At 36.9% G+C, this 12,028-nt stretch overlaps 1 protein-coding gene across 3 annotated transcripts in view; it reads left to right on the top strand.

The window, feature by feature from the left end:
• zmat4a (zinc finger, matrin-type 4a) overlaps positions 1 to 12,028 on the top strand; it is a 111,119-nt gene that overhangs the window by 22,164 nt on the left and 76,927 nt on the right. For all 3 annotated transcript variants that reach the window (XM_051108714.1, XM_051108715.1, XM_051108713.1), the window contains one exon: positions 11,082 to 11,183. In XM_051108714.1, the coding sequence (XP_050964671.1) occupies positions 11,082 to 11,183 (102 nt within the window). The remainder of the gene's footprint in view (positions 1 to 11,081; positions 11,184 to 12,028) is intronic.

Here is a 12,028-nt window from a genome sequence, read left to right as displayed (position 1 = left end):
CATCCAAAATTCATGAGTCTGCCAAAGAGAGATACTTTGTTCTTGTGCATCGAAACATCTGCTGTGTAAAAGAATCTCCTGTGTCGCTTTATTTTATAAACCATTTGGGGTCAGGAGTGGACCCGACCCACCCAGCATTTGGCGTATGAGGCTGTTTGTGGAGTTGATGAGAAGGCAAACAGCATCATTTTTCTCTTATTATTTATCTTGGCACATATTGTACACAGGTTCTGAATTATCCATAAGCACTCCAAGGGTAGTTTCAAAGGCCTGTCAGGGAGACTAAACAACTATGTGAATACAACACAACATTAGAAAGATTAGCAGATGAGAACAGGCAGATGCTGAGCAGTGCAAGGGTCTCTTTTCTTTCTTTTACATTATTTATCTTATTTTCTTGAGACATATCTTCTTCTGTCAGTGCTGTTTAAGCGGTACGAGGAGCTACTTAGGATGTCATTTTGTTTAGGCAGAGGGGAACAAATCTTGTTTCTTGCCCTGAAGTTTTGTTTGCTTTTGGCTGCTTATATACCTACTTAAGGGATGTTTTGATCCTGAACTTAACTTTTCCAAACTGTCACCAAGTTTCATAAAACATGCAGGGCTCAACGCTAAGGATTTTTTCTTTTTTCCAGTTGGGCAAGTGGTTCAAATTTTTACTTGCCCGGTCAAAACATTTTTTACTAGCCCTGCCACAAAAAAAATAAAATAGTGTTATCATTGTTTTTGACTCATGTTATCTTTTATTTTACTAAATAAGCTTATATGACACCATAATTTTTACATACCATTTTTCTTTGGTTGCCGCTGTAAACAAAGCAGCGCCATGCTTATGAACGCTATGGATTATACAGAGGCAAATGGAAAGAATACGGCATGTAAACTTTTCTTAAAATAGTCAGTTCCCCTCAGAGACACATTCCTATATAAACCCCCGTTTTAATAGTTAGGATAATATTTCCAATATTTCGCGCATTGAACCGTGATCTTGCTCTGCCTGCTACAGTATTTTTCCTATTTGCGTTTGTCTTCAGCATCTCTGGCCTCTGTTAACGGCATAGGTTAATGGATGTTTAAAGAGTTCGTAATATTTCCACACACGACATTTTAAAAAATGATTGCATGCAGTTTGTGTGCAAGCCCGGAAAAGATTGCTTGAAATATGTCCGATAGATCGTTGCATTTGTTCTCCACTGTATGAAGCAAATATAAATTAATCATTGTCAAAGCTACAAAGTTAATCGTCAAGACAAGTATTTTGACATACTTTTGTAGGCTATTTGTCCATCAGAGACCGTCTCTCTGTGATCGCTTGAAATTTTAAATTAACAAGTAGGGGTGTGATGAGACACTTATCTCACGAGACGAGACGAGACACGAGACTGGGTTCACGAGAACGAGACGAGACGGGATTTTTAAACTTTTCTTAAGAAATCCTCAATGATGAAACTGAAAAAGGCAAAATGCAAAAAAATGTAGGTGCATTTTGAACTTTATGAAATTAAACTTCCATTTTAATGCAGTAATAAACAACATTTAAACAAACTTCACGATTCTGGATAAATTGAGAATCCCAGTTGTTTTTAATAAATTGGAAACCATGATTCTCACAATTCTGCAGAAAAAAGATTAGAAAACTAAACAAAATAACATAATTTACTAGTGGTTCTGACAAATTGTTCATTGCTTAAGTCTTCTAAAAACATATGCACTTAAACAAAATAATAATAATTAAAAAAAACATTCAATGAAGGAGTCAGTGTCTCACTTTATTAAGACTTGAATTAATGATTTAATGACATACTTTTTTAAGCGGGCAGTTGTCGTCACCTCCTGGCGGAAGAGGATAAGCGTTACTATTCATACACGTGTTAAGATACTTTTGTTTTGAACACTGTAAAGTGTTTATACCCAAACTATAAACTTTTATCCCAGTACTTCTGTTATTTAAATGTCTGTAACACAGCAAGAATGATTATAATGTGGTTGAAAAGACTGTTTGCGTTGCTCTTTCTGTCTTCACATTTACGCCGACCCTCTGATTCATTAACATGGGCAGAGGCAAAACGTGCTTCTCACGCTCCACTGACACTTGCGATTGAAACAGTCCTAATAAACATAGCTAAATTGTTGTCATTCAGGAATAAGATTGCGTGGGTGTTTGAATCGAGATCTCCATATTTTAAGGATTAATCGTGCAGCTAAAATATAAACACTGCAAAATGTTTTTGCAAGGATATTGTCACGAGATCTCGCGAGATCCGGATGTCGACACATCCCTATTAACAAGGCTTAAAAGCACGTGCAAATGATAAACTTTCGTGATGAAGAGGCAGTGACCCAATAGGTCGTCTTTCACGCTGAGCCCGGGCCACCGTCAAGCACTGACATGGATTTGATATTATACTCTTTTTGAGTCCAATTTTTAAATCCTGCTTTATAGTGATCTTATAATGTGTTTCTCTGATCATGATCAGAGATCATGATAAACTGGAGTTCAGTAACACTCCTGAGAGATGTAGATCTCATTTTATCTCTGTGCTTTCATAAATATTCACTTTGCTATGAGCTTTTGTCTTAATTTTGTCCCAATTTTTAGTTGAGTGTATATGTTTATGAAGATGAATCCTCTTGTTCTGTTTAGAGTTTCTGTTTTAACTAATGATATCAAGTTTAGATAAAAAAAAAAAAAGTTTTAAATGAGTAATAATTTAGGTGAAAATTTGATTCAGTTAAAAAAATTCATACATTCTCATATATACATTTAAAAGTTTGGAGTTAGCAGTTTTTAAATAATACTTCTGTTCCACAAGGATGCATTAAATTGACCAAAAGTGCCACTTAAGATTTATAATGTTACATTTCCACAAAAACATTAGGCAGCCTAACTATTTCAACTATTTCAACACTGACAATAATAGGAATTGTTTCTTGAGCAACAAATCAGCATATTACAATGATTTCTGATAGATCATATGACACTGACAGGAGAAATGGCTGCTGAAAATTGAGCTTTGCCATCATTAGTATATTATTACAGATTTAGAAAACTGTAATATTTTTACTGTTTCAGAGTATTACTGTTTTTTATTGCATTTGTGATAAAATAAATGCATCCTTGGTAAGCCTTAGAACCTTAAACCTTAAAAAAAGAGAAGTATACAATTTTTATTTATTTTTTGATTATTTTATTTTTTTAGGTAACCTAAAACAAAACTCCATGGCAGCTACCTGCTGCCTATGGTAATTCTTCTTATTAGTACAGAGGACACACAGACTCTCTCCCTGTGATTCCAGTTGCTTTTCTCTGTGCATTGGGATGTATTGCCTCAGAATGCTAATGAGCTCAAGTAGGACATGAGGACATTACTCAGCAACCAGCACTGATGCGTGTGTGTGCCTGTTTAAAGCACCAGCAGGGATTGGAAACATACAGACTTGGTTTAGATGCTTCTTTATTTGGTTGCATCCCTTTGAGCCTTTTTCAAGTCACTGAAGAAAAAGCCAAATGCAATATACTTAAGCAATATCACATGAATAAGTGTGTTGCTGTTCTGAATATCACTTTTTGGCCTGAAAGTCGAGGTCAAAGAATCCAAAGCATCAAGCTGGAACAGAGTTTATGAGCGAAGTGACAGTGATTTCCTGCAGTGAGTGAAATCTGAAAGTGTTTTTGCAGTGTCTGGAGTTTCTTCAGCTGAAGAGACAGTAGAAGACCTTGAAGCAGCTGGCGTCCACCACAGTACCTCCCCTCACTGATTACAGCACACCTTTGACAGCCAGAACATTTGTCAGGGCCGCCCACTGCACTGGCCTCTTTGCACTTCCTGCTGCAGCCCACATGCATGCTCCTTACTATGGACACATGCACAGTATTTCTCTTCGTCCTCTTAGGTGCAATTGAGTGTGGTTTGGGAGTTTGAGTGATGGACGGTAAGATCTGTTCACTCGGCCTTGCATAGTCTTTAGATGATGATTCGTTTTTTCTTCTCTATCGTGACGTATATTCAGAGCAGGTTACTTTTGGTATTAAAGGGGTCATTGCATAACTTCACTTTTACATGTTGTTTGAACATTATTGTGTGTTGGCAGTGTATGTACAAATCTACCATATAATGATAAAAATCCATGCAGTGGTTTTTAATTAATCTGTAAAAATAATATTCCCTTTTCAAATCGAGCCATTCTCAGATGCCTGTCATTGTGGCATCACACCTACAGAGACCGCTCCCATGATAGTTGATTGACATGAGCGTCTTACCTCAGATCAGCTGTAACAGTCCGCCCTCTTTGTTTCGAGCAGGGATGTAAGTTAGACAAGAATATCTCAGATTGAGCGATTGAGGTGTTGTGTTGCTGGATGTAATAATGAACGTAGTGGTCATCATTTACTCCCAACATCTGAGCCGCTAAAGATGCAGTAGATTATGTTTGTTTGTGAAGGAAATGTGCCCCCGATTTACATATATCCATCTATGTTCCCGCCAATCATTCATGATCCAGCTTCACTTACAGCAGAAGTGAGTATAAGGGGGGTTTTTTATGAATCTTTGTGATTGCCTTTTCTAATAATTTGCTAGTTAGCAAGTTTAGCGGCTAAACACGGCTAAAGTAAACAGGCTCGTCTCTCCACAGAGAGAAGAGAGAGGCGGGGGGAGCAGAGCTCATTTGCATTTAAAGCAGCCTCGACCAGAATGAGTTGATTTTGGCAAGGTAAAAAGGTTGTTGTTTTACACAACCATTGAGAATTTTTAACCAAAGTATATTATAGACTTTTTATTAAGACCCTAAAGAATCATATCAACTTGTGGAAAATGGGCATCCGATGACCCCTTTAAAGAGTCTCAGCTGACAGCTTTTGTCAATTTTTAAAAGAAATTTAAACAGTAAATATCATTTTGGGGCTCATTAATGTGACAGATTGCTGTCAGTTCTAGCTGTTCAAACGCGAATCGACCTCTTCCTGCTAGTTATAGCATGAAATACACATGAACGAACATCAGATGGTATGTTGTAGGGATGTGACGAGATCTTGTGGCACGAGATCTCGCAAGATCCGATATGTCTCGTGAGAATCTGACTGGTCTCACGAGAGTGTGACAGTATCCTCGCAAAACAATTTACAGCGTTTACATTAGAGCTGCATGATTAATCGTTAAAAGATTGCGATCTCTATTCAAACACCCATGCAATCCTATTCCTAAATGACAACGATTCAGCAGTGCCTATTACGACTGTTTCACATTGCGCTGCTTACGCTCCACTGACGCTTACGATGTGAAAAGACATTAAAATTTGCATTCATGATGCTGCTGATCCAAAATGAGCAACACAAACAGTCTTTTCAACCATGATGATTATTATTTCTGTGTTACAGACATTTAAATAACAGAAATTCTGGGCTAAAAGTTTATAGTTTCTGTATAAACACTTATTGTCTACAGTAGCGATCAAAACAAAATGTTGTCTTAACAGTGGAAAGTTGTCAATACGCCATTTTTAAGTTCGACTGTACTGACGTTAATCTATTAACTTTCCTGTCCGGTTTGTTTGTCGAACAAAATGGCGGATTCATGAGTATGATTGGTCGAATCAAATTCCCGGCAAAGGGTTCCTTGTCATTGGACAGTCAACATAGTCCAACCCCTTTTTCGAGTCTTACGTCATGAAGAGAAGATGTGTTGTTGAGAAGGAAAGGGGAGGTAAATGTTTTTGATTAAAGATTACAAGGACAAATGATTCATTTAAATTATGTCCACAAAAAATCATTTATAATAAATAACACTGCAAAAAAACTTTTTTTTTTTTATTTCATGGTGACTTTAAAGACTACATGGAACAGCATTAACAAGTACAGTTCAGTGGAAAATGTACTAAATACACAATTGTTCAAAATATATTCTATATTTTATATAAAATATATTGTTGTCATAAAAATGCATTAATAATATTGTTATAATTACTAATCATTCTTATTGATTTGGTGCTCCAGAAATATTTTAATGTCAGAATTAGTTGTACTGCTTTTTTACAAATAAATAAATAAATAAACTAAATGCAAAAAATAAAATAAATAAATCTATTTTAAATTTTTCATTAAAGTTCTCCATGCAAGTTTGATGTTCCTTGGCAGTCTGAAAATCTGTTGTAGACTTTCTTGTTTATATCAGTAGGGAGGTTCGAGTCAAGTTATTTTTATTTGTGTAGTGCTTTTTAAATTTTGTTCTGTGATCCATGTTGTTTGACAGCAGCTGAGGCCGGAAAACTTTTTGATTAAAGATTATAAAAAAAGCTTTTGAATAACATGCACTGATAAACTGTGTACGCTAAAGCCATAGACATTTTATTAAGAAAGGAAATAGGGTAAATTTATATTATGTTGTCTTTTAATCACATTTACATGGCAAATAAGTGAGGGGGAAAACTGTTCAGCTCCTTTAGCCCCATTCCTCTCTCTAAGCAGGCCTCAGACTGATTAATAATGCAACTGTTTTTTAGATGTGTGCTTTGTGTGTGTATGTGTTCGTCAGAGCGATGGAGCTTGGGCTCCAGTGATGGCATTTTGCCTATTTTGTTCTGCTGAATTTATGCACGGTTTCCCTTCGAGAGCTCCTCTCCCCACACCCTCTTTCTATTTCTTCTCATTTTATTCCCTCTGTCCGTTCCCCCCCTATTGCGGCAGCAGCTCTGGTTATCTGTTAGTGTTTTTTTATCTTCATCGCTGCAAACTTATGCTGCTGGAACACCTGTGCGAACTTGTTGTCTGAATTTAGCACGTCTACAGTCCTTTGCTGTGGAAGGCTGCCTTTGTGATGTTGGGTAAATTGAGGCCACAAACAAAAGGAAGCTGAAAAGCATGCGTAGTATCCTTAATGTGTGTAGCATCCTTTATGTTGGTGTATGGTTTTGCAGATGCATTATAAGTTACAACAGCAAAGTACTTTCAACATGTCCCTCAACGGATGAGAACAGAGTATCAGAATCTGAAATAAAAAATAGAGCAACTGGGCTCTAAATCTGATGCAGATTTAGAAAATATCTAGATTAGCAAGGAAAGATTATAAATAATTTCATTTGAATAACTTGAATATGGTAATGGTGTAATATCTAATATGTACGCATGAATTAGTGTAACAAACCGACTCTATTTGGAAACTATTCAGTATGGTTATTTATTCTGTCTTCGAGAAGTTGCAGTCATGTGTAAATCAGGCCATGCTAAAAATGTGACAATCCCAATGTCTTAATCTGGCTTTCAACAAGAGCTGCTGTGCAAAAAAAAAAAAAAAAAGGCTACGAGAGAGGAACCAGCAACACCAAAGCAAAAATCATTTTCAAGATGGGTTTATTTAGTGATGATATTCCATCTTATTCCAGACTGATCATGCATACCAATCTATAAGTCGTACTAGAGACTTGAAACCTGCCTACGACGTGACCAAGGCTCGCCCCCGATTGACCTGACGGGGACGCTACAGCGAACAAAAGTACGAAATCACTCATAACTCCTAAACTGTCAGTCGCAGTCTCAATTGTCTTATGTCGCTGGACAAAACACATGCCTCAGATTCAGTCGTGCGGAACGAAACTGTTCGACTGAGAGAAATTTTAAATAAATCGGCCACTGGGGGGTGATATCTCATTTTTCAAAGTCGTAAACAATTATACATCACACAGTTTTTCGCACATACGCACAATATTCCTATCATATGATAGAACTCCTTATTCTGGACTACTTTGCCTCTAAAACCACTGCTGTCAATCCAATTGTTTGTTAAATGATTAAGAAGACGTAAAAAAACTACTTTTGCGAACTAGGTTTTTCGCTCAATCTGGAAAAAAACACTTCAGTACTATTCTCTTGACTCTCTAGGGCAATAATTAACAAAAAAAGTTGAAATTTACCGTTTGGGCAGCTATAACGGGGTCATTTAGAAAAGGGGCCTGCCAAAATTTACGCCAAATCTATAAAGCCTAAAGGAAAACTCAAAACTTCACGAAACCTGCTGAGCACATGCGACAGGTGATTGTAAACAAACATGCAAAGTTTCAAAGTCTATAACAGTCAAAACCATTAAAAAAACATAATATTTCTATAGCAAATTACCTGGATTTGCCCAAAATGTTTTTTTAAAATAATTGATTTAGGTCGTTACAAGCTAAATAATGTAATTTTTTTACAACTTTTTTTTTTTTTTAACAAATGCCTAACAACGCTTGAACCCCGGAAATCGCCACTTGCAGCTATATTGCTATTTGAGCTAAAGAAACAAAAGGATTTCCATGTTTGAAATACTTGATGGAGATTCCCATTTAAAGTTGGGACCAATTTTCACTATTAACTAGTCACTTATTAGCATGCATATTACCAGCATATTGGCTGTTTACTTATAAAGCACATATTAATGCCTCATTCTGCATGACCATATTTTAGAAGGGGTCATGAACTGCCTTTTTTATTGTATTGTACTGTTCTCTGAGGTTCAATTATAATATTATAAAGATTTTTACATTAAAAATCATCATAATTTAGAAGTAATAGGCTTTTTTTTTGTCCTTTTTTGACAGTCCGTGGCAGATTGTAAACTCTTAAGAAAATACCCACTGTCAGTAGGTACCATAAGTGGATAAAATATCCACTGTGTGATGAATACTTCTCTTATCCCTTATTTACACTGCACACGTCTGCGGCGCAAAGGTGGGTCGTTTCCCCCAAAACTAGTTACTGTGCCCCCCTTTTCCATCCTCTCCCCTGCTTGCTGAACGGGATCGATTTCAAAAGTGAAGGTAAAACCGGACAAACAGCGGCATAAGAAAGCGCTTGCACGGTTTTGTGAGTATTGTTGACCAGTTGTCAAAGGGATCAGCAACAGGCGATATCTCTGACTATCGTTGATACGCAATACTATCCTCAAATGGCACAACCCTAGTGACCGCATAATAAAAACTCACACTTGTGTGGTGCGACATTACTGTTGGATCCAATATAGACACAGTAACATCTTTAATTGCAAACTTTCTGAAATTCCCCTGTCAAATTGTGCCTTGTTTGTAAATGATTCCAGGTGAAATGAAGTGAACAAAGGACCAAGTTCTTACTGACGCAGTCAGTAGTTAAAAAAAAAACATTATCCACTCTTACCTAGCGTTGGGATCTGAAGGAAGGTAATGCAAAGACTGTTTTTCCACAATTTGGGACTGTACAGCGTCTTCTTGTCTTCTGAGCCATCTTTATTGTTTTGTTTTTGTGTAGACCTGCATTTGCCTCTTTCATTATTTACACTACATGTGTAAATCAGGGGACGGAGCTAAACAAGCAGTGATGTAGAAGCAGGCATTGATCTTCTACGAAGGCGATGTTTAGCCATACTATTATGTCATGAAGTTGCACGTTCCACAACCCTATCGTTTTGGCAGATTGGCTTCAATATCGATGTCAGTACAATTTCTCTTCAACCAGAAAGTTTTGAGCTCTGAAACTTACAGGATGTTTTTATAGTACAATGACCTCTTATGTCAAAAGATCAAGGGAATTTACTTTTCTCAGTTCATGACCAATCATGGCCAATCAAGGTTTTTGGGGGTCAGTTAACTTACAGACAGGTTCATTAGAGCAGGGTTGGAACTGAAGTTTGCCAGAAGGGCAATTTATTTGTAATATTTAGCATTTAAACATTCTAGTACAGCAACAAAAACATCAAAATAACTTCTAAAGTGTCCTGGGGTCACACTATAGTGCAAAAAAGTTTTAAACAAAGTTTATCTTCTTGGAGGAGTGTGTTTGATCAAGGGAAGGGAAACAATGATAATACTGATATTTTGAAAAAAGGATTAGAGAAACACATCAAAGATGGCAGCTGCTCAATCTACCAGCACTTTCTTCAAATTATTGCTTGTCCTATTGCAACCTAAAGAAGGCTTCCTTTGCAGACAGTATATATTTAGATTGAAAGGCATCAAAAGCATGTCTGAATCCAATGTATTTATTGTTTCCTGTCTACTAAGATGCCTGGTGGATTTTTTTTAAAACCAGCATAGATATGATATCCCACAATTCAGTGTGTGGGAAGATGTGTGTAAGCGAAACTATGTGCCCTTCAGAAAAGATGGCAGCAAGCATGCCGCATCCTTCCACATGTGCCTTTGAGATGAATAGAGATGCTAACGGACAGCTCTCTCCAGGTATTACAGACCCCATTGGCCTGAACCCAGTTTTCATAGGAGGTGCTTCATACAAAACTGCTGTCTGTTAAATCTGTGACTAACTGTGCAGCATGGCAGCTGCTTTCAAACACAGTCTGCAGGCTTATAAAGTCAGTGCAGCTGTTAGTAATTGGTAGTAATAAAGACACTCTAATTGGTCGATGAGGCAGAGTGTGCAAAGGGCAACTACAAAGTGATCAGTTCCTTCATTACCCAGGACACACAAATAAATTGTACAAAAGTTCAAATCTAAGTAAAGCTTTTTACAGTATGTCTAGCATTTGCCAAAAATAAAACTTATAATCGGAGCGCATTTCTAGTTATGGTAAAATGTTTCCAACTGTTCCTTTATCTCCTTATTACTTTTTCCCTCCACCTGTATCTGGCTGCACTGGGAATTTTAGGCCTTTGACTTGTTTACTTATAATCTGCAATGCGCATGCTATTTAAGTTAACTTTGTGTAAATGTGTTTTATTTTTTTGTGCTTTGCAGTGAATTTCTATTTGAATGCATTTATTTTTATATTTTGTCACACGAAGGTCTTTATCTGTTGCTCTAAAACCCCTGCGGTCTGTTTATAAGCCGTTCTGGGAGTGAATTGCAGCTCCAATAGAGGCATGTCGTGTCCTCATGCCAGTTCGGTGTTTTAATATGTGTGACGCATGCTGAAATAATTAAAGTGACAGAAACAACGTGTCTTCATGAATAATTAATGTGACACATGTTTTCATGACAGCACACTGTTTTCCCCAAAAGTACATCTAATAGCAGTAGAGCAGCTTCGACTTCTGTCATTTTTAAATTCGTAGTGCTTAGTGATGGAAGTGTATAATAAAGTGCTGAAATATAATAATGCTAAAATCATTTTTTTTCCCAGATGAAGTCAACAGAGGTGGATCAAGGCCTTTTCACAGACAGTTACTGCAAAGTTTGCAGCGCTCAGCTCATCTCAGAGTCACAGAGAGTGGCACATTATGAGGTGAGATCTGCTTTCTGTCTACATCCTGTCTGCCTGTACATACAAATCTCTCTCTGTCCTTTTGTTTTTTTGATGTTAGTCGTTTTAGATGTTATCTAAAGTGTTCTTGTAGGGACAACCCCATGGAGCAATCAGAAGTTAAGTGTTTTCAAGGACTGAGTGACAGCTAAATATAGCAATAAATATAACTACTAGCCTGCTTTCTGGACATCTTCTATAATTACTCATGAAAGGTTCTGTGTGCACATCCTCTGATCTGTGTTGTGAGGAATAGCAGCTTAGCTGTATTACAGAGTGTTTCCCTGTGGTCACTAAACGGTGAGTTATATGGCCACTCGTCAACAGAGCTGTAACCTGAATGGGTCCAAATAGGAACATAATGTTTTTGCCCAGGCAGGCATAGAGTGCAAGAAGAATATTGTATGCTGGTCAGTGTAAAATATTAATTCTGGGTTTGTTTTGTTTGTTATTACTGAATGTGTTATTAGCTTGATTGTCCCATGTTTACTGAGTGAAGCAGGCCTCTTAAACCCTGTTGTTTCCTGCCAATGCCCAACCTTAAACATTCCATCCATTTCAACAGTACTGCACCAGAAAAATTGTGAAAATTGTCCTATGAATCCCTTAAAGCTGCTGGTCTCCAACAAATTAACATTTTATTTTCTCTGTCCATCTAATGATTTTGTTTACAAATATCATATGTGTGTGAACTGATTGCATTGAATCTTATTTAATATAACTTTCAGTTAGTGATGCAACAGAATTTTGAAAACTAAAAATATTTAGCTGAAACAGCTAAAAAAAAAAGTTTTTAGCTTGGCTGCAGAATTTTTGGAGGGTCTGTT

Source organism: Labeo rohita, chromosome 5, assembly GCF_022985175.1.
Source record: "Labeo rohita strain BAU-BD-2019 chromosome 5, IGBB_LRoh.1.0, whole genome shotgun sequence".
NCBI classification, from domain to species: Eukaryota; Metazoa; Chordata; class Actinopteri; order Cypriniformes; family Cyprinidae; genus Labeo; species Labeo rohita.
Note: the sequence above shows the minus strand (reverse complement) of the source record. Positions and strands in the feature narration are given on the sequence as shown.